The 22705-nt window shown below is 58.2% G+C and overlaps 1 protein-coding gene across 2 annotated transcripts; it reads right to left on the reverse strand.

Annotated features, from left to right (window-relative positions):
- Positions 1-827: 827 nt before the first annotated feature.
- On the reverse strand, positions 828-22180 carry Arhgef16 (Rho guanine nucleotide exchange factor 16). Of its 2 annotated transcripts, none has more exons than XM_020158356.2 (15): positions 22075-22180; positions 14817-15420; positions 12366-12411; positions 11247-11416; positions 9790-9846; positions 9113-9273; positions 6647-6799; positions 6404-6533; positions 5707-5781; positions 5292-5384; positions 3585-3736; positions 3131-3319; positions 2563-2636; positions 1976-2077; positions 828-1507 (listed from the first exon to the last, which is right to left on the reverse strand). In XM_020158356.2, exons 2-15 carry the CDS (start codon positions 15399-15401, stop codon positions 1368-1370), a joined length of 2127 nt encoding a protein of 708 aa, XP_020013945.2. In that variant the 5' UTR covers positions 15402-15420; positions 22075-22180; the 3' UTR covers positions 828-1367. The 2 variants fall into 2 exon arrangements, with proteins under 2 accessions (XP_020013945.2, XP_073937644.1); XM_074081543.1 differs by having other exon boundaries at positions 22091-22177.
- Positions 22181-22705: the final 525 nt, after the last annotated feature.

A 22705-nucleotide genomic window follows, 5' to 3' on the forward strand; every position in this document is an offset into this window, starting at 1 on the left:
CTCCAAACCTACTTCGCTCCATTTACTGAACATGTTCTTGGCAGAGGACCAGAGGTGGGCCAGCCTACCCCATGGGATCAGCAGTGAAAACAAGCCAGGGGCTAAAGGACAGTTAGTTTTACACAAATTTGCCATCTGCTGGCTCCTGCCTGCCAAACGTGGGCACATGCGTGCATGCACACTCACTCACTCACACTGCCATCCTTGGCAGCCAGCAGCTCCGGGAAAACATCGGTGAGTTCAGCTCACAGCTGAGGAAATGGACGTGAGATGCCCATCTGTCCAGGGGCCCATCTCCATTGAGTCAACCCCAGGCCACGCCTCTTTACTGAACCCTAGCCCCTAGCCCAGGTTGAGCCTGGACTTGGCCCTTCCGGTCCCAGAAGCCGCAGGAAGGAGCTATGCCTCCCTTCTGGTACAGAGCCCCCTCCCCACCGCACCCAGCTGCAGCTGCCCTGGGGCTGAGAGGGGCTGAATGGGGCCTCCTGCACCCCCATTTCTGGTCTGTTCCTGGAGGAGATGTACCCTTACATGCAGAAGCTGGGAGCCCAGCAGGATCAGGGCAGATTCTCTGGCATGTGCTGGGTGCCGTCACCCCAGACTCTAGCACCACCTAAGCCAAGAAAGGCAGGGGACATTAGCTCTGACCAGAGGAGCCATGGCCTTGCCCATGACCCTCCAGCCAAGGGACAGACAGACCAGAGCCAAGGATAAGCACCAGTGGCCATGCACAGGGGCCAGTCCCAGCCCATGGCACCTTGGAAATTTCACTGGAACGCATGACTGTGACCTTCACCTGGGCTGAGATTTACTGTGGAAATCCAAGGTTTAAAGAAATACTTTAATTTTAGTTTAAAATCCCCAAGTCAGTTTCCCTGCTGGCACTGCAGGTTGCCTCCCTCCATGGCTGTGCTCTCAGAACATGGGCATCCTGGGCACTTTGGACCCTTCTTGTTCCAGTTAGGGATGGGAGGGGTGCGGCAGGGAGATGGCCCCACCTTGTCCCACTAAGGCAGTGGTCCTGTATCATCAGCCTGGGTTTAGCTCCTTTGCAGGAACCCAGCAGGGTGGGTGGCGTAGTTGTCAGGAGGCAAGGGGAGCCAGGTTGGGCTCCTGAGGGTGTGGCCCCGAGTGTCCCTCGAGGACTTTTCCCTGGGTGGCCAGCGCCATCTTACATCTGTGGATCTTACTTCTGCGGAGTTCCATAGCCTGGGCTCAGCCACAGGGGATTGGGAAGACTCGGGAACAATGCCAGGCCCTGAGACAAGGTCACCACACTTGCTGGAGCTGGGCAGGGCCACTTGCTGTGCTGAAGGGGCCGAAGCTGTGCCCACCGCAGGCTGAGTCTCAAGGCGCCCGCCAACTGGCTACACACCCGTCTCCACCCGTAAGCGCTCCATCCGACGCATGTTGCCCTCCACGGCCACACGGCTGGTGATGGAGCGGGCAAAGCCTTCAGGAAACCAGCCTGTCTCTCCATCCCGAAGCCTCTCGCCGTAGAGCCACCCTGTGTGCGGACAGGGCAGGTGAAGGGCAGGCTGCAGTCACTCCAGCTCCTGCACACTGCTCCTGAGGATGCCAGGACCCAGGAAGCTTTTGGAAAACTGACCACCCCTCCTGCCTCAGGAGAGGACAGTGAGGACGCCTTGCTCCATGCCACCTGGGCACCCAGCCTGCCAGGAGCCAATCACTGAGGTCATTGGGGCTGCACCCGCCTCACCCAGCTTCACCCAGGGCCCTGTGTAGACATATGCAGGGAGAGGCTGAGTGGGGACCCCTAGCAGACCAGACACCCCCTTCTCCTGCTTAGGGCACAGAGTGACAGAGTGATAAAGAAATTGCTTTGATTCCATAACTCAGGGACACAGAGGCTTCCATTTGACAAAGGCCCTGAGGGCAGATGAAGCAGGCCATGAACCTTGCACCCCAGTGCACACTGCATGCTCGCCAGGGCTGACCGCCTGCCCATGCTTACCATCCTCCTCCTGCAGGACCAGGACCACATCAGCCTGCTGCAGCGTGATCTCATCCGCCTGCTTGGCAAAGTAGGCCTTGGTGATCTCCACCTGGGGCAGCTCTGAGTGGGGGAGCGGACATCAGTGGTGAGTCCAGGAAGGGCTTGGCCAAGACCGCTGCAGTCCTAGGCAGAGGGGACTCCACCTCCCAGCACCTTTCTGTAGACACCTGGCCCCCAGGGACTCAGCACAGGACCAAGGACAGCTTCCTTTGAGCTAAGCGGGTCCTCCAGAGGCTGCAGGATAGGCACTCCTGCTTTTGAGGTCAAAGCACCCAGCTCTGGCAGAAAGGGCACTCCCTCCCCTAATGGGACGCAGGGCCAGAGCCGGAGGTAACAGATCTATGGACCAGCCTGCTCTGTCTCCTGAGGAGCCCACAAAAGACAGCTTGATCTGTGTGCACGACAGACACACGTCCACAGGTCCAAGGTCCAGTTCCAGGGGCAGGTGGGCTGTGGTAGGGACTGAAAGCTGGACCGTGTCCCTCCTCGCCAGGCCAGCCACATCCCAGAGATGCAAGTCTGGCCAGTCCCTGCCCCACACTCACCTCCTTTGTTGGTGGGGCCCTGCCACTGCCTCTCCTTATAGGTGAGTGCTGTGATCCACCGGGCCCGGTCACTCCTGGGGGCCAGAGAGAGTGTGAGCGAGGCCTCACTTGCCTAGGGGTCTCTGAGCCCGCTGTCCCCCTGGCTCACTGTGCTGCTCCATGGCAAGGACTCAGGGCTTTTGCAGGACTATGTCCCTGCCAAGTACTTCTGTGTCTGCTATTTCATCCCCTCCCTTCCTCCAGGACTTGATTAAACGCCACCTTGTCAATGGTGAGGTTTCCTCACCAACACCATCCAAACCTGACCCCTACACCCTCCCTCCTGGTACTGGACAACTCAGTGGTTCATCCATTGGTGTGCCCCTCCCGGGAACAAAAACACGAAGGGACATTTGTGTGCTTTGCTCAGGGCTCTGCCCTGCAGCTCCAGCAGTTCCCGGCACACGGTAGGAAATTGCTGTGAATCGCCACTGAGGACTAGATACTGCCACCCTCAGGGTCTTGCACCCACGTGGACCTCAAGGGACTGCCCCCTCCCCTGTGACCTTTCCTCCCATGCCCAACTTACGCAGAGTCGGAGGACAGCAGGATCAGCTCCTGGTGGCCCTCACTGTTGCGCAGCAGGGTCACCTGGAAGGGGTGGGGCACGGAGGAGCTGCGGCTGCCGCCCCCAGGTAGAGAGAGCTCTGAGGGCTCCAGCTTCCTGACCTGGACGTGATCCAGTTGGGCATAGTCCTGTACCACGTAGCTGTCCTCACTGTGAGGACACAGGAGGTCAGTGGTGCCTCCGCTGCAGGGAGGCACTCCCAAGACCCGCTCCCTGAGCCCAGAGACAAAGGTCTACAGTTTTTAGGTCCTCTTTGCAGCCTGGGTGTGAGGCCCAGCCCTGGGTGCTGGCAGGAGCCATTCAGCCACCTTGTATCACGTGGGTATGGAGCTGAATGCCAAGGTCAGAAGGGCTCAGGCTGTTCCCCGACACTCCTGGCGCTTTCCAGCCCCATGGCCTGTGGCCCAGCACCTACCTCTTCTTCTTGGTGACGACCAGGACATCACTGAACAGGAATAGGTAACACGTCGGCCGGCTAGCGATTTTCCTAAAAAGCCCGGTTTCCTCCACCAGGAAGAGCTCCCCGCGCTTCAGCAGCCAGCGAGAGGCGGAGATCAGCGGGAGGGACTGAGGACAGAGACAGATGAATATGACCCCTGGCCGGGGAGGCAAGGATGAGACTCTCTCTTGCCTCCCTAGATTGCGTGACCAGCATTGAAACGTGCCTGGGTTTTAAATAATGGTTATTGAGCATGCTCACAAGTGCTGGGCTCCAATCCAGGCCAGGCCAGCCCTGCCCAAACTCCTCCAGCCAAGCCCACATGGTACCTGCTGGGCACCTGCTGAATGTCCCACCTGAGCTGGAGTGGAGGCCAGTCCTGGGGAGGGCTCCACACCTCTTTACCTCAAGGTGTTTTGGGTGGAGGACTCAGATCTGCACTTCCTAGGAGTGAGATGTGCCAGGGGCCAGCGCCAGTATAAGAAGATTGGCCTGCTCAGGATGGCCACTTTGGGTGTCCAGGACCCCACTCCAAAACAGCTGCTTCCCACCCTGGAGCCTGGTACTACGTTGAGTGGAGTAGGGTGGAGGTTAAAAGCACAGAAAAGAGGGGGCCACCAGAGCAGGCTTAGCTGGGGAGAGGGCCCCGCTCCTAAGCTAGCAGTTAAGGCTGCTCCCCAAATATGCTGTTAACATGCTCACACCCAACATCTCTTGCCCAACCTCTGCCCCACCACTTCCCCACCTGGACCAGCCTCCCCTCCCCACTTCCAGACTGCCCTCTATGCCTGCCTGACTTCCAAGACCACATGGGGATGGGTGCCCCACTTGGTCCCAAGGCCTGGGACTGGGCTCTTGCTATGGGTGGGGTACACTGCACCCCAAATATGAGAGGACCAAGGATCTGAATATATGGCCTACATAGGGTGGTGGTTGTTGGCAATCATCACCCTCATGCCTTCTTCATGGAGCCCACCAGAACCACTCCCAAGGGACCCACTGCCCTTGCTGGACCCTCTGAGGCCTCACTGCTGGGCCCTACCCTGGGTGGCCTGGGGCTCATCACACAAACCAAAGCACCTCTTAGTGGACAAAGGGGCACCAAGTGGACAGGGCACCGGGATGGGTCCATATTTGGGACTGGCTACTGGGGCTGACACTGGATAACAAGGGATGAGGCCAGGTTGGAGTTGGCTGGAGGGGGTCTGAGGAGGACAAGGTCTGAGTTCTGCCTGCTTGGAAGGGAGGTGAGGGTTGTTCAGGCACAGGCTGGAAACATGGTGCCCCTTGATCCGACCCTTACTGAGATCTGAGCTGGCCCCTCACTCTCTCCTTGTCCTTGGGGATGCCCTGACCAGCCCCCAACAAGCCAGCAAGGAGCCCTGGCCCAGGAGGGGCAAAGTGACTGGCATACACTCTGCCTATGCAGTCCAGGAGTGATGGCAAAGCCAGAGGCTCCCCTCTAGGTGTGCTAAAAAGCTGAGTGCAGGAATCCTGCACACGGCACATACCCCTATGGGAAAATGAGGCCTGCATAGACCAAAGGCACCACTACCTGAGCTTCTTCAGGGTAGGCACTCCCAGACAGAGACCTCTCTCCAGCCCTCAGGCTCAGGGAGTGTGACCTCTAGACTCAGATTGGTGGGGAGGGGGTCTTAGGGAGGTCTGGCTGGCAGCACCTACCTTGACCTTGCCGAAGTCCAGCTGTGTGTGCAGTGTGTACATCTGCTCTGTACGCTCCATCTTGTGGGCCCCCTCGTTGCACTGCTTGACCAGCTGCAAAGTGTGGACACAAGCATTCACAGGCTGGACTGCAGGGCTGCAGGGCTGCAGGGAGGTCCACAGAGAGCTCTGCCCTGCAGTCCTTAGTGCCTGACCTCCTGGGTGGTGCCGGGCTGGTCCTAGTCCCAGGGGTTCATTTACTGGCTCCAGGCCTGTTTCACCATCAGTACCACGAAAAACTTAGCACAGATAATCCCGAATGCTTTCTACCCCTGGGACTGTGCTATCTGGTGGGCTGGGAAGAACATGAGACAGGGCTATGGGGGAGATACAGGGGTCAGGGCTAGGATCAGCTCCCTGCCTGCCCTTGCCTTACCTTGCTGATGGCCTTCAGTGCACGGCTGGCAGCCTTGTACCTTTCAGGGTGACCCTCGGTCTTGAGGCAGAGTGTCTGGAGAAGACACCAGCAGTAAGGAGCCAAAGCCCCTCTTGGAGGCCTATGCAGGGCAAGGGCTCCCCACTAATTCCAAACCCCGGGTAGTGGTTGCAGGATAAGGGCCTCCAGACGGCTCCTATAGGGCTCCACCAGTGTACACAACCCCCAATGGCCTCTGCACCCCTGGGGCTCAGCCGGGACAGACTGGATTGGTGGGAATAGAAGTTGGCACCTCCATTTCCCACCACTTCCCATTGTGGTTGTCTCCCTCAAGCCTGGGGAGTGGCCAGTGGAGGACCTTGGCAGCCCCACTGCTATATAGCTCTAGGGGCCAAGGGTCTGAAGTTCACTGTGGCTCGTGTAGCCACCTCAGTGAGCTCTGCCTCTGCAGCCTGTGGGAAGTTGGCACATGTACACGTGTGTGCTCTACGGGCAGTGGTGACCACGATGCTGACCACAAGGAGAGAATTATCTGCACTGTCCAGTGTTTGCTATCATAACTATTCAAATCACACAGACAGAGCTGGTGTGGAGGAGCTGGTGGAGGTCAGATGGGCAGTGCCTGGCCTGAAAGCAGGACTCCATGGTGGGGTCCTGTGACTGAGTGTGGATGGTGGTGTCCCAGACCGTTACTCACATCAGTCAGGAGGGGCAGCCGGGTCACTCGCTGCATGGGGAGGATCAGAAAGGAGATCATGGGGAGACCTCCACATGCAGGCCGCTTCTCGATGTCCCTCAGGACCTCACGGAAGGTGGCGTTGCTGTTTCTGCAACAGAGGACACAGCTGTCCCTACTGTGGGCAGGAGCCTAGCCTGGCCAGCCCATGAGAGATGGGGTGGAACCTGCCGGAAGGGGCTGTGAGCACGGGGACCCACTCACGTTAGCTTCTGCAGGGTGCGCTGCTGGTAGACCTCGTTGGAGCAATAGACAACATAGGGGTGGAAGTGCCTCTCAGCGTGTTCCTCCAGGATGTCGCTGATGTCGTCCACACACACCTGCGCCTTGTGCCGCTGCTCCAGGGCCTCAAAGAACCTGCCGCACAGGGGGTGGGATGAGGCCCTGCCACCATGCCTGCGCACGTTTACAATACACAGACATGCATATGCAGACATGCGTGCACCCACATACACACATGGCAGGAGCCACACTCCTGGAAGCGGCAGGTCAGTCCCCAAGCCAGATGGGAGCTCATGCAGAAGGGAGCCAGGACTCTCTGCAGTGCAACTGTGAACCTTCCTCTCCGATCCCTGAACCTCCACGACAGATCAGTTTCTTTTGCCACCTCCCAGGAAGCATCCAGCCCTGTGCCTGCCCCTGACATGAGCTCAAGGGCAGAGATGCAGTGCCCAGTCTTATAGGCACAGAGGGGCTACACAAGGGCCCTGAAGGGCAAAACAGGATCACATCTCTCCAGGGACAGGTCCTGCATCCCAGGTGGCTCTGCTAGCCAAGCTCCCTGCCAGGCTTCACAAACCATCCACCTTCACTGAGTCCCACCCCATTCTGAGGGGGGCAGCCCAGGTCACAGCAGGTAGATAGGCCCAGGCTCTGGCAACCTCCCTGGAGGTAATGGCCAGCCCCTGAGCTCCTCTATGAGCAGGCCCCAGTCTGGGGTGGCGAGGATAAAGTGAGTTAATGCCATACCCACAGCTGCATGGGCACACACACACACACACACGCATGTGCACACACACACATGCAGGTGTGCACAAAATAATGGCCAGGGTTCTGCCCTGTCCACCTCTCCAGGCCCTGATCTGGTCCTCCCACTAGACCTCTGTCCATCTGAGAAACCCCTTCACTGGCTTGGACGTGGCAGTGGTCCCTTAGGACCCAGCCATGCTTTCCCACATAGGGACCTCACTTCCTGTAAGCAGACACCCCAATGAGGCACTGGTCCTTGGGAAGTCCCAGGAGACAGAACAGTAAGTCAGGACATCTGTGGGTGAGGCTGGAGAGTGAGTCAAGGCCCAGCAGCCTACAGGCCAGGCTGCCCAGCTGAAACGCAGGACTTGGGTTTCCGAGAGAGTTCTGGGAAAGCCAGCCATCAGCCACTGTCCCAAAACAGCACTGATTCCAGGAGGAGGCCATTGTGAATGGTTGAGAGGGGACTGGCAGGGGGCCAGAGTCCCACCCTAAGGTAGTGATGGGTCCCCACCCTAAGATGGTGGAGGGGCCAAAAAAATGGAGGCTGTTCCACAAAGGGGGGCACACTGGGAGGGGAGCATTGGGGAGGAGTGACCCCTCTTCCAGATCCTCCTCCCCCCGCCCCCCGACTTGAGTCAGGGGTAGGGAGTTTCCCATAGCCAGTTGCTGAAGTTCTACAGGAAGCCTGTCTCCAGGAACAGGACAGTCTCTTTCACCCAGTCCCCCATGGTGCTAAAACTTTAGGAGAGGTGGGCAGGGGTGCCCACAGGCAGCAGACTCTGGGTGGACTTGGCAAGGGCCGGGCTGATTCTAACATGAAGGAGCCAGCAGTCACCATGTTCCCTGAGCCCAGCCTCAAAGCCAGAGAGCCAGGGCCCCATGACCTACTCATCACCCCACCCCACTCATTCCATCCCAGCCCTGCCTGTGTGTGGGCTTAGAGGGCTGGGCTCTCTAGGAAATTAAGACACATGCGCACACACACAGAGGCACACACAGGCATACACAGACAGGTACTCACTCACAGCCTTATTCAGGTGTGCACAGGTATACACATGAAAGGGCACACACAATCACTGGCACACACACATGCACACATGTGAGACACAAGAACATAAGGCAAGTACAGGCACACAAAGCATACAGTCAAGTGTACGCACACACATGCCCTTGATGGCCTGCAGCTGCACGCTTGGCCCCTCCTTCACCTCCAGTTCTGCAACCAGAGCCCAGTCCAGCCACCGGACACTCCTGGGCAGAACATGACCTGGGGCTGCAACTTGAGGCTTCCTCTTAGCTGGGTGAGCACCCGTGTGCACTGCCACCTGTGTCATGAGGCTCTCCACAAATGCCTGTCAGGTAGCTGTCTATGCCCAGTTCTGTGGTGGGAAGGTGCCTGTCAGAGAGGCAGGACTGTGCCCTATGAGAAGTGCTACACCTTTCCTGAGAGGCCAGGATGCCCACCATCCTGTTGCTCAGTGGTCCCAGGGGTCAGCTTTGTGGCCTCAAAGGCTCTTGGAGGTTGTCACACTCTGTGCCAGTCAGCAGCTGCAACAAACCGTCCCATCTACAGATGGCAGCCCAGAGCCAGCCAGCACCATCACAGTGCTGACCAACTGGGGCAGGGTGGCCTTTCCAGTCACACTGCCCAGGAAGTGAGGGTTCCATGACCATGGGGGAGGGCTGAGAGTGGCTCACTTCTGACTAGCGGCCAGCACGTCCAGAATGTTGGAGAAGAGGTGGTGATGTTCCGTCTGTGTTATGGTTGTCCGCAGATCGTGAGACTGCAGGAACTCCACCACCAGGATGTTCAGGCTGTGCAGGTAGGAGTACTCAGACGTCAGAATTTCAAAGATGGCCTGTGGCAAGAGGAGATGGTGAGCTGCTCTGCCCAGAGGAGCTTGTGCCCAGGATGTGACAGGTGCTCAGAAGAAGAGGAGGCAGGGCAGGCAGAGACCTGGGACCCTGAGCACAGCCCCTGGATAGTGTTGTCAGAACAGCCTGCCCAGGTTGACAGCGAACCTCCTGGCTTTGCACTCTGGTTCAGGCACTTAGCAGCTGCATGAAACTGGGCAAGGGCTACCATACTGCCTGAGAAGGGGGCAATGGTAGCCCCATCCCAACACTGCCCAAGGTGGCAAAGGAGCTCAGAGAGTGCCTGACCCAGGGTATAGGCCACAGTCCTCGGCCATCCACAGTCCTCAGTCATCATGACCACATCTGACCCAGGAGGCAGCCAATGGGTGGGTGAGTGGGTGGACATCACTTTGGTTTCTGTCCCCTTCCTCCAGGGTGCTATATGGTCCCCTTGATGTCTGGGGTGGGGGCACCTTGGCCAGCACCCTCTGCTCAGTGCCCCCTGCCCAACACCTTACCTCCTGCCTCTTGCGCTCCTCAGTGGACAGCTTGTCAAGGATGCCCGACTCCACCACCTGAAGAGGGCATAGGCTGGGAGTTATATAGATTATACATCCCGGAAGCTGGAGCCAGACACTTACCCATGGACCAGAGCCAACATGGAGACAGAGCAGCCCAGAGGAGGCAGGAGTCTGGGCAAAGCCATCCCTGACATAGAACATCTGCAGCCACCCATGCTCAGCTCAGTGACCGTGAACTGGCTGGTCCTGTTACTGCATCTCCCTCTCTCTGGAAACCTCCAGGGGGAAGCCCACCCTTCAATAGAGACTTGGGCCAGCCCAGGAATAGCAATGGGAAGTCCAGAGGGAGATGGGGGCATCTTTTCCCAAAGACCTGCCCTGAGAGTGTTGGGGGAGGAGGAGCAGTCTAGAGCCCACCCAGAGGGCAGGGCCACAACTCAGACAATACTTGGGCAGGTGAGTCAGAGCCCTGGAAGAAAGGTACAGTAACACTGAGCCAGCATGGTGGCACTACCAGAGCTCTCTGCCCCCTTAGGGCCCGTAAGTGTGCCTCCCTTGTGTTGTGGCACGCCTGGTCCCTGCAGAGCAGGCCAGGACAGGCTGTATTGCCGTGCTGCCTAGCCTCTGCAGGATCCAGGGATGCCTTCATCAGAGGCCATCAACAGTGCCTGGGCCTCAAGTTTCTTCCCATGAGGGGGTGGCAGGAGATCTGATATCCAGCAGTGTTACTGAGGTGCAGTAACACTGAGGACGTGGTAACACATGCCCAGCTCCCGGCAAGCAACAAACATACTTCTGGAAACTTCTACCCTCAGCTGGGCTCTCCCTAGCCGGAGAGTCCACAGCAGGCAGAAGCATGGAGGGTCCCTTGTCCCCCATGGGGATGGCAAATGAAGCACTCCACTGTCCTGAGATGAAGGGAAAGCCAGGCCCACCACTTCCTTTCCCACTGCCTGCCTGGGGGGACAGGGGGTCACGAGTCTATCTACAGCAGCCAGCTGTGCCCCTAGTAGCTGTAGCCTCCATACACTGGGGCCACTGTCCCAGTCCTGCTGTCTACTGAGCCCCCACAGTTGGACAAGCCCATTTTCAGACATGGGAATGGGGGTGGCTGGCCCTGCCTCCAAGTCCTGGTGGTCACCTCCCCTGTACCCCCTATAAGGACCCTCTTAGCCCTTTCCCAGTTGAGGGCCCTGCACCCAGAGCGCCCTGCAGGTCAGTCTGAGCAGGAATAATGGCAGAGAACAAACTCACATGTCCCTAACTATGCTTTTCTCTCAATGACCCCCAAGCCCTGTATGGAAAGAGCAACTCGAGGGTATGCAGGGATCCACAGGCACGCTTGGCAGAGATGAGGGCTTCTAGAAAGCTGCCCTCCCTGTGAGGACCTGGGGCCACCATGGGCTGGAAGACAGGTCACTGGGCCTCCTGCATCCCCACCTGGCTAAGCCTACCTCTGGGAGCTGGCTCCAGGTGACCTGGGCGGGCCGGTAGCTCTTGACCACGATAGTGGTGTCTGATTTCCGGGTTCCCTCAGGGCTGGAGGGCTCATCAAGCACATCATCATCAGACTCGTGGCTGGTGTTCAGGCCCCGCTCCCGAATCTCCTGGTAGAACCAGGGGTCTGGAAAGAGAAGCAGAGTCACCTAAGTGCCTGGGAGCTTGGAGGAGGCCCAGCCCCACCCCCCAAACCCCCCCAGAATCTCTGAGTGCATCAGGCAGTGCAGGGACCCCAGGAAAGGCTCTTCTCTGACCCATTGGCTCCCCTGGCTGTGTAGGGCCAGCCCAGGAGATGGTTGGCAGCCCAGGGCTGAATGTGGCACCTCCAGGCCAGGGCTGAGGTGACAAATCAGAGCCCTGAAGGGGCCAGCTATGCTGGCCTGGGGGAATGGGGATTGGGAGGCATCCTCAGGTTCAGCTTGAGGGTGCTGGTGTTATCCTATGAGCCCACCTGGGATGGGGTGTCTCACCTCAGGGCACCTCTGTCAACCCTGCTCTGAGACTTGGGGCATTGAAGCTGCTCTCTTAGGGCAAGGTGAACACAGAGGAGGCCTGGATCCCTGTTCCTGACCCATGGGCATCCACGGAGCTTTCAGGGCTCACGGGGAGTGAGGGAAATTCCTGCCAGGGTCATTGTGTCTTAGAACGTCTTGACAAAGACCAAGCCTGGGACACCTGAGTACTGAATCCTTCCAGTGCCTCAAGGTCTCCGTCTAGCCAGTCAGGCACAGCCCTCAGCAGTCTGAACACCTGCCATCCCTTCCCTCCTGAGTTCTCAACACTGACCAAGCTCCCCTTGGACCTGAAAGATTCCATGCAGAGCATGTGGCATAGGCTTCTGTGCCTCTGGGAGCTGGCACCAGACCCACTGGGTGCTTAGGAGTATGTGGGACTCAGACCCCTGCCCTTGGTTACACAGAAGGGAGTCCAAGGGAGCTTTCTGGATCTATCAGAGTCGCAGTCACATCAGCCACTGGGACACCCTCACCTTCCCAGGTACCACCCGAGACCTACCACCAGCTTCACCCTGCCAAGGGCAAGCCCAGCTGTCGGCAGCCTCAGGAGCCACTTACCGTCCTTGAAGGAGCCCTTGTGTGCACGTTTTCGTCCCAGAGTCCTCTGCATAGACAAGACAGAAACAGCAGCGGTGAGCGGGTCGTGGGGAGGTACAGGCCTCCAGCGATCCTGAGGCTCTGGGGTCCCAGAGATCTTACAGTGAGATGTACAAGGCCTTGTCCAATTGGAGGGAGCCTTGCTGGGCACACAGAGGTACTCAATAGACAGCACTTCACATGGACCTCTGCACTGCCGAGCAGAGGCCAGGACAAGTGAGATGGGGTGGAATGGGACTCAGGCTGACAGGTTCAAGCAGATTGCCTGGAGGGAGATGAGCGTTGAGCCAGTCAAGAGGATGAAGGGGAGAGTGGGGTGTGGAACCCTGGGAGTTACGAGTAAGCTTGGAGAGAAGCCCAGGTAAGCAGAGAGCTGAGGAGGGGCAGTGGTGTAGGACCTGAGGTAGCAGCAAGAACCAGGGCTGGCTGGTTAGTGTCTGGCCCCTGGCATTGGCCAGCAGCCTCAGAAGCTGAAGGAGGGATGGCAGGGGCAATGGGGCAGGGGACAGAACTCTCAGCTAGCTTACTTGGACCCCACTCTTCTTGGCTGGGACACAGGACTTTTGCAGGTGCACTGGTTCCAGGAAGGCAGGGGCTGGTTTCTGGTTTTAGAACCAGTTGGGGCCTGAAAACTCCCCTTGCTGGTCAGGAAAGTGCAGCGCTCCCAGCAGTACCTGGCCATGTTCCCTCCACACCCTGGCCTCCCAGGTGCTCTCTCCTGCCTAGGCTCCTCCTCCTCACAATCCTGCCTTAGTCCTTCTGACCTCTACTTTAGCCTCCTGTCCCTGTGGCCATGGGAACTCCCTCCTCTGTGCTTCTGCTGCCCCAGCCTTCCCTTGCTGGCCCTTGGCACCCCCACAATGCCCCTCTTCACCCTGGAGCTCTCTGAAGATGGGATTGTGCTCACTGGGCTCAACTTGGTACCCCAGAATGGGCCATCACTGGGTGCTAAGGAACTGAGTGCTGGATGTGCGAATCACAAGTGAGTGAGTGAGTGAACGAATGAAGAGACCTCTGTGGGTCTGGCCCTTGTGGCCAGAGTGTTGGTGCCATTCTAGCACCTGGGGTGTAGGGACCCACAGCAGAGATCCCACCAGTTTCTGGGATCTGGGCATCTCAGGTAGGCATAGCAGGGGAGAGATGTGGCAGGGAACAGTAGCTAGTACTAGGGACACAGGGTCTGCCTTGGCCACCATCAGTCTCCACTGGAAGCTCGTGGTCTAAGCAGGTGACTGGTTGGTAGCCGTCTTTCTCACAGATGGTCTCAGCTTCTCCTAAAGCCAGGGCTGCAGCTCAGGGTCCAGCCAGGAGCCCGGGCACAGGAGGCAGTGGTGAGCTGATGCCCAAGTGAACAGGCCCTTTGCATGAACACCATGTCTGACTCTGGGCAACTGAGGCTGAGTATCAGTCTCTCTTGAGTGTGCCATGGAAGGACAGCTGTTATCTTCACTTACACGTGGGGAAACTGAGGCTCAGAAAGGTTTGGGAGCTTGGCAGGGCCACACAGATGCAAAGCCCTCTCTGGGCCTTTCATGGAGGCCAACTGTGCCCCTCTGCCTGGGGTACATCAACAGGTTGAGGAAGGCACCTATCAGAGGCGCCCATGCAGACCCCTCATATTTTATGTTTCAGGTGAGCTCAGGCTACCAAGCCTTGAAAAAAAAGAAAGTCCCTGCCTCACCCCACCCACCAGGTAAGAACAGAGCAAGGCAGAGGGACTCTGAAGATCCCTACAGCCCTGTCCTGGTGGGGGCATGACAGGCAGCCCTCCCTCAACATGGCCTTCCTGCTCAGTGGCTGTCAATAACAAAGGCCTGCCCTCTTCACAGGTGCCCCAAAGGGCTTTCTCTGTCCCCCTGGGCTGTAGTGCCACTCAAGTAAAGGTGCACTGCACACCCAGCTTCAAGGGCCACTGGGGTAGGCAGAGAAGTGGGAGGAGGGGCAGAGGGTCTGGTCAGGTGTCTTCCAGGGTACAGGCAGCAGGCACTGCCCACTGCCCCTCCCTAGTCGCTGTCAAGAGCCCCTTGGGCAGACCAACCCAGACCAATCAGTGCTGCAAAGGCATCAGACAGGCTGGTCCCTGCTTAGGCTGAGAGAGTGGCTCCCCTGTTTGTCCACTCTGGGGCTCTGCTGTGCACTCTGGGTGGGGATGGGTGAAAGTGGGGGTGGGAGTCTGGGGGCTTGGCCAAATTCGTGATCTGAGCCTCAGCAGCCTCCTCTGTAAAATGGGAGGCTCACACTCACTGCCTGGCTGCTAGACTCAGCTGGAATAAACTGGTCAGGAGCACACAGTAAGGTTTACTAACGGTAGGTAGCCACAGCGATGCAGAAGGTGAGAGAGATGGAGAACCAGGCTGCCCACCTGCCTGCAAACTCCTGAGCCCCTAGCCACTGTTGGCATAAAGTTCCTACCTTGTTTTTGGCTGGGCACCGGGTGGGAGGCTGGCTGGGCTCCTCGGCCAGAGCCTGGAGTTTGGTGCTGAGCTGGACAGAGTCCGCCTTGCCTTGTGGCATCCCCAGGCCCTTCATGGCCGCCCGGTAGGACTGGTTCCGCAGGTTGCGTTTCAACATCCCTCCAGAGCCTATGTCCACATCCATGTCATCCAGGGAGAAGCTGGCAGCCGAAAGGAGCTGAGGGTCCCGCCGTGCCGCCTCCTTAGTGAGCACAGCTGCTCCAAAGCTCTGATGACGGGCTGGGGTTTTGGCCTTACTGGTCACGGCCAAGCTTCTGGGGATCATCTGCTGGGTGCCCACCTTGAGGGCCGCAGGGCTCTGTGTACTCAGGATGATGGGCCGTGGCTCCATGTCCCCTGAGGATGACTGTGGGGGCCCCGAGGCCTTGGGCTCAAAAGCAGCATTGGTCCTGCCCCTGAGGGAGCCTCGGACCATGGGGAGCCCAGATGCAGGGTTTCCATTGGCGTCAAGTCGCAGCTCCGAGTGGAAGCGGTATTCCAGTAGCCTCTCCTCCAAAGAGCTGTCCGAATGCCGCTGGGACATGTTGGGTGGCCACAGGGTCCTGGGGGGAGGGGACAGAGGTGAGGGGCTCAGGACATCTACCCAAGTGCCTGATGCTTCTTAGCATCTGTGCCCACACAGCCTGGAGTCCGGCACAGCTCTATGACTCAGTGTACAAAGGACAGTGAAGCAGCCAAGAGCCAGGCTGGCTGCTGGCACAGTCTGTCCCCAGGAACCTCCCCTGGGAGGTGGCACAGCCCACTTAGGGTAAGCAGGGAGCCCAGGGATGGCCTTGCACCTGCTCCTGCTCAGGTCTCATCTGATGATGGAGGCTGGACACCCACTAGGGTTGGGCAGCTAGCTGGTCTCTGAGCTGGATTTCAGGGCCACCCTGATTCCCATGTTGGCAGCACACACCAAGTCCCGAGCAGGAGTAGGCAGGAGCAATTCAGGCGCCCAGAGGCCCTGCAGACCAGGACTGGAATCCTGGTTCAGCCCCTACTGCTACACCTGGAGGCCACAGGGCCTCTTGGAACCACTTTGTCACAGGACAAACCTGGTGTCCCAGGGATCTTTCCTGAGGCTGCATCAGATGACATGGCAGTGATGTGGCCTTGCTTGATGTTTCTGTTAGGAGGCCAGGCTGTCTAGAGGCCCAGGGACCAGTCAGGGACACAGCACCAGTTGTAGCTGAACCAGGACCCAAGTCCAGGTCTGTCTGCTTCCCTCTTCTCTTGGCCATCTCCCCCACATGGTGCCACAACCATGGCTGGCTGTCCACAATACCTCTCCCCATGGCAGGCCATACACTTACATTTTTATGTGTTTCTGAACTCAGAATGGTACCTAAAGGCCCAGTCTCAGGAGCTCTGATGGGCACAGCCTAAGGCGACCCCAGGTGGCTGTGCAGATGTGAGGGAAGCAGGGGACTGAGATGTTTGCAGAGCTCTGACGGGAACCACAGACCCAGAACACACTGTCAGGCACAGGGCAGCAGCCTTACAGCCAGTCATCCCTGTTGCTCATGGTGCCAGCTGTGGGCCACTACTTCTCCTTGGACACGCCAGCCCGGCCCTACTGGCAGCTTGTGTCCCCAGAGCTAATCTCTACCCCTTGGACCTCTCCATTGTCACTGACTGCCCCATCCTCCAGCCCTAGCCTGGCAGCTTAGGTGGCAGCAGCAGGTAGCCCGTGCCTGACACTGCTGCTCTGAGTGTGTGCTGATCCCTGACCTGTCCCATTTCTGCCTTTGGCACGAGACAAAGCACAGTCCTAACACTGGTTTTGGCCAAAGAGTAGAAATGTTAGGGCAATTTCAGGACACCAGGGAAGCCGGTTCTGTCCCCACCCAGACCCAGAAACCACTAAGCTCTCCCAGCTTTCTGCTAAGAAGATCCCAGGAATGTGCAGACAGCTAAGGCTCAGAGACCTGGAAAGGGGTGGACTGGAGCCCTGGCTCCTCCTGAGGGAGGGTACATTCCTCAGGACATTCCAATACACAGGCTGAGGACAACAGCAGCCACCCCAGGCCTCCCCCGGGAGCTGGGGAGCTGGCATCTGTCTGTGACGCCTGGTGCTGGCCAGGCGGGGGCAGGGCTGTATCATCCCAGGGTCACACATCCATGTTAACTTGTTTGCAATTTACCCAGACCTGGAGAGAAATCAGCTCAGTTTAGACCTCTAAGGGCCAAGGACACAGAACTCCTGTGCTGTCCTTTTATTCTACACGTAATCTAGTCACCTTAGGGACATTCCACAAGGTTAGAGTGAGCAGGTGGCTCTGAAGGGCCCATGTCATTAGTGTGTCCCATCTCCCATCAAATAAATATCCATCAGCTTCCTCTGAGTCAGTGCTCAAGACTGGCAGGAGGCAGCCTCTCCCAGCAGAGGGCAAAGTCTGCTCCAGGGCCCAAAGGTGCCCGAACTAGAACCAGTCAGGTGAGCCTCACTGGGTGTGATCTCCTTTCTCTGTAAGACACCACACCCACAGGCCTGGGGCACCACCTGCCCAGGAGCCAGGAGAGCTCGGCCCCTTGGGGTATGGGCACCTGCTCTGCCTGCAGGAGCTGGCTGGGCTCTCAGGAGTTGTGGATGCCTCACACACACTGGTCTTTTTAGCTTTGAAGCTTTTCGCTATATAAAGAACTACACACACGATTCGAAAGTCAAATAGCACGGGAAGACATATTTGTGTGTCAGGCTGCCCATGCTGCCTTGTCCCCAGAGGCCACCACTGTGGGCACTGCAGCTCTTCCTGACTCCTACCCTGTCCTGGACATGGACTTGGCTGCATAGCCACACAGTGCTGTGGGGCATGAGCCCTGACCTTCCCCTGTCTAGTTTGACAGCCAGACTCTCCCGTTAAACCCCAGAGTTCCAGGGCCTCTGACGTGTTTGAGTGGATGTCTTGTATGTGCAGAAACCACTTCCGGCTTTCCCCAGAGATGCTCTCACCCAGGCCTGGCTCAGGTGATCTTTCCACGCTGGACACTGGACCTTGGGCCCTGGGCCTCCTCCCTCAGCACATCTGGGCACTGTCCTGGCAAGCAACTTGGTAGGTAGACTTTTGAGTTCCTGAAAACGTATTTTTCTCCCTCTCCCTGGCTGGTAAGTAGGATGAGCTTAGAGTTCCCGCTGCAGATTACTTTCTTCCAGAATCAGGACACACCCTTCTCTTTTCGGTGGTTCTGTGAGGCATCCTGAGGCCCTACCTACTTCTCTTCCTTGGATCAAGACTTCGTGCTTCTCCCCATGCCTGCCCCAGCCCTGGGGAGGTTTTGGGCCTTTATGTCCATTTGCTGAGCAAGGTGCCACGTAGAACTTCAGTCTTCTTGCTGGTGACTATTAGGGCTGCATGTGCTCGATATTATTTCTTGGATAATATCTTCCTGGAACACTCATGAATGAGGATCAAAACCTCTGAGATTTTTCTCCTAATTTCTTCCCTTTTCTCTTACTTTTTTCATCTTTGTTCTCCTTTCAGGAGATGGCTTCTATTTAATCTTCCTGTTTTCCCATGGACCTTTTCTTGTGACTTTCATGCCCTACCAACAGCTCTCTTGTGTTCTCTAGCTATTCTTTCTTTATTCATGGCACCCTGTTCTTGTTTTACGGATGTGACATCTTCTATGACAAGGATCATCTTTTCTTTTGGACAAGTTTCCTTCTGTTAGTGGGTCTCAGGAGCTCAGCTCCCATATACTTTCCTCCTTTGTCTCAGCTCCTGTTGGCTGTTGTCTCTGCTGGAGACAGTTAGGTATTTGCTTCTGCTTCAGCTTCTGTTTAGGGGGAAGGCACCATGGTGGGAGGCCCATCTGCCCAGTGCACACACCTGGGAGCATAGGCCACTGTCCTGCAGGGTGCTCTGACCCCAGCCCCAGTATGCCTGTATCTGCAGCCCTTCCTCCAGGCTGGCTGGTTTCTGCAGACCACACTCTGTTCTCACTGGGATGCAGGCAGGACCTGGCGAGAGCTCATACTCCTTTCAACTGCCTTCCAGGCAGACACCAACCACACTATCCATGCAACAGTATCTCCAAGAGAGAGGCCAGACATGCTGCAGAGGCCACACAGGTGGATCTGCTCCCCAGCGTCCAGAAGTGCTGAATAGGGAGCCTGCAGAAAACCCCTCCAAACATGCATGGAGTAGCAGAGCTTTGTGTTGTCGGTCCACCCGTCCCTCTGTCTCCCTACAAGTCTGTGAGCTTTTGCGGGGGCAGGGACAATTCTCAGTTCATGTCCCCACAAATAGCGGGGCTCAATTCCTGACTTAGGTCAACACCTGATGTTGGCACTTGCTCTGTGCCTCCTGGGAGAGGGCCCAGAGCTCTCCACGAGAACCAGTGTGCAAGAGGCAGGGCGCTCCACCACACTCACCTGCTTCCACTCAGGATGTATCAGAAAGGCCCCAGGGGGAGGCCTCAGAACCCACAGCATTCACTTTCTCTTTGCCACTAAGTGTCCCACGGTGGGGAAGGTCCCAGACACGTGAGTGGGAAAGCCGTGATGCAGCTGGGCATCTCAGGTGACCCTAATGAGCCTGTCCAGTCCTAAGCTAACTTGGCCTTGCCTGACTTGCTCTGTTCAGATCTGGCCTGGGCTGGGTGGGCCGCCCTGCACCCAGTCCTCCAGCTCCTTAGGACATCCTTCCTGACAGACTTCCCAGGACTCTAGTGGGCACCCACCCACAATATCCTTTTTGTTCCTCCCAGAAGCCTGATGTCCAGGGCCTGGGGCTGCTGCTCTGTTCACAGGAACCTAAATTACCCTATGTTTGGTACCTCTCTGCTGGGCTTCCATCTCCAGCTCTGGGGTGGGTCCGCCCTTGGGGCATCTCTGTCCCACCTACTCTGGCTTCTAGGTCCAGCTGTACCTACCCTATGTGGTGGGGCTCAGCCTCTTCAGCACAACCCAGCCAACCCACAATGGTGCCCCTGTATCCGGGCAATTCCGCCTAGCCAAGCTTGGAGTCACACATAATTTGGGGCAGGATCTGGTTTCAACAATCACAGTACACAGTGATTTTACTTAGCTCAGTGGCTCTCGACTTGGAGCAGTTTTGCCATACAGAGGACACTTGACAATGTCTGTGACACTGCTGGTGGTCACACGTACTGGCATGTTGAGGGTTGAGTGCACAAGACACAGCAAAAATTTAACTGGAACAAACGCCCCCAGTGCTGAGGTGGAGATAACCATCACAGCTAGCTCGAGAGCCACTTTTCCCAGAGGGGGTGGGGAAACCCACTGGGTATGCCCAGTTCAGATAAAGTCTGGCTCAGCTAGAAGCACCCACCACCTGGCTCCTGTCTCTAAATCTAGACATCCCACAAACCCAGGCCCCCATTCCAGGCTGGGCTGGCACCAGTAGAGAGAGATCCCCCAAGGGGGCACGGATAAAGAGCAGAGCTCTGGCAGTGACCAGATGACAGGCTCCCACTGCTATGTCTACCAGCTGCACACCAGGCATAGCTGGTGCCCTCCAACGCCACCTCACCCACTGTGTCTTTGATCCCTCCCCAAATTTCTGGAAGGTGGGTATCTTCCCTCTCTGACAGCGAGGAACCTGGCCTGAGGGTCAGGCCGATGGTCAGGGAGAGCCAGGCAAAGTGCCAGGCCCTGTCCTGACCTAGATGGTTGTCCCCAAACTGGGAACCAGGTGAGTGGGGATTCTGGCCTTGCCCACAATGCTGCAGAGGGACTGTCACCTGCACACACAAGTGCCACAGCCTGAGCAGACCAGCAGCCAAGACTGATCCACAAAATGAAACCAACCCCCCCGCCCAACTCGGCAGTGTCCCATCCAAACAGGAACATAGTCTGTTATCCTCGGGGCACCGCCACGGAGAACTCAGCCAGCTGCTCAGTTTCCTCACGTGCAGGTGGATGGTGACTTCCCGGTGGGGTGCTCATGTGGGGTCAGAGGTGATCCCTTTGGAGCTAGAGCTCCCAGGACAGCCTCCCAGCAAGGGTTCCACCCCTATTGGTGTCCAAGTAGGTAAGGGGAGGAGCCTCTACCATCCGGTTCTCCAGCTCAAGTGACTTAGGCTACTTCCTCCAGGAAGCCCACCCAAGACACCTAACCTGCTTTGGGCAATGCTTTGACCGAATGTCCACTTTCTTCTCTTTGGACCATGGGCATGGTTGAGAGCAGGACTGGTGATTGTCTGGTGTTTATCCCTGGAACGGGAGATCAGCAGCAGCTGACCAAGTCAAGACCCTCTAAGAGAAACTCCGACTACTTCCACGTTACAAATAAAGGCCTGGAAGGTTATGTGACGTGCTTTGGTCACACAGAGCAGCATTTGAACCCAGAGCCCACACACCTAAACACTATGTGAGAGGGATGTCAGGGCAGGCAGCCACTATAGGCATGTGAGATTCTTCCACTGATCCCACCAGGCCCCGTAGGTGCCACCACGACTGGCTTGGATGGCCTGATGAGCACTCCCACACCCGGACTTTAGCTGGTGCACAGACTGAGCAACTCATTGACACAGGTAGGATATGAGCCCTGCCTGGGCTCCAGGAGGGAGGTGGAGGCCTCCCAGGACTCACCCTGGCGGCCACTCACTCCACACACACCCCCTCCCCCATTCTAGGTGCCAGCTGAGATCCAGTACTCACTCAAATCTCAAGAAGGATCCCTGCTCCCATTTTACAGATGTGGAAACTGAGGCAGAGCAGCTAAGTAGGTGTCCTGCCCTGCTAGTAGGAGGAACGCACAGCTTTGGAAGCAATCCCTTTCCCCTCCATGCCTCCCTTCTCAGCTGGAGGCAGAATAGGAGCCTGCGGTGGCTCCCCGCTGCGCCAAGGCCACCAGGATGGGGACAGAGCCTGGGGGAAGCGGCTGGTCGCTCCTGGAGAGGTCTGAATTTGGGGCGAAGCGGCTCTGGGGAGCAGAACCTCCGCAGGGCGCGGAAGGGTCGCTCCCTCCGCCTCCCCACCTCCTGTCCAGCTCCCTGGGACTTCCCAAGAGTCCCTGCGCTCCGGTGTCCCCCACGCCCGCCGCAAAATTTCCCTTTAGAGCCGGGAGGAAGCGGCTCCCGGGGACTCCCGGTGGGCAGGGGGCGGGCAGCAGGACGCTGGGGCCTGAGTGGGGGCTGTGCAAAGTTGTCGCGGACCCGGGGCAGGGCTTGCGGGAAAAGCCAAGGGGAGGAGAGGAGCCCTGGGTTACCTGCCTGCCCCGACGTGACCTCCCCCTCCCCGTCCTCACCTGTCCCCAGGGTCACCTGCACCGCGGGGCGGACGAGCAGCGACGCTCGCAGGGTCGAGCCAGCAGCCGCGCTCCGAGCTCAGGGCGCGCGGCCCCTCCCCGTCCCGCCCTCCCCACTTCCTGTGCGGCCCGGGGGCGGGGCGGGGCGTCGCGCTCGGATCGGGACAGGTGGGATCCCGGTGGGTGGGCGGGGCGTCGCGCTCTGGACAGGTGGGATCCCTGGCGGCCCGGAGGAAAGGGCGGCAGGACGGGCGGGGGCAGGGCGCGCCCTGGGCACCTGCAGCTACCTCGCCTCACCTGGCCGCGCCGCCTGCGTCACCCGCCCCACCTGGGCAGGTCTGCGCGCACGTGACCGGCCAGCCGGCTCGCGCCTCCTAATCCCGGCGGGAGTGGCCGCAGCCGCCGGGTCCGCAACGCCGAGTGGTACCGACTACTCCGCCCTACCGTCAGCACTGCCCTCAGTTTACAGAGGACACTGAGGCCTGGGCCTTTCCCTGCTCCTGAGCTGGGAACCCTTTGAAAGCTTGTGCTTGTCCAGGGACGGTTCTGGGTTAGAGGCTGCAACCGCCACCCCCCGGTGCTGGGGGCTTCGAAGGGCTACTCCACAGTCCCCAAAGGGCTACCGAACCTG

The sequence above is a fragment of the Castor canadensis genome, chromosome 7, assembly GCF_047511655.1.
Source record: "Castor canadensis chromosome 7, mCasCan1.hap1v2, whole genome shotgun sequence".
Lineage (NCBI taxonomy): Eukaryota > Metazoa > Chordata > Mammalia > Rodentia > Castoridae > Castor > Castor canadensis.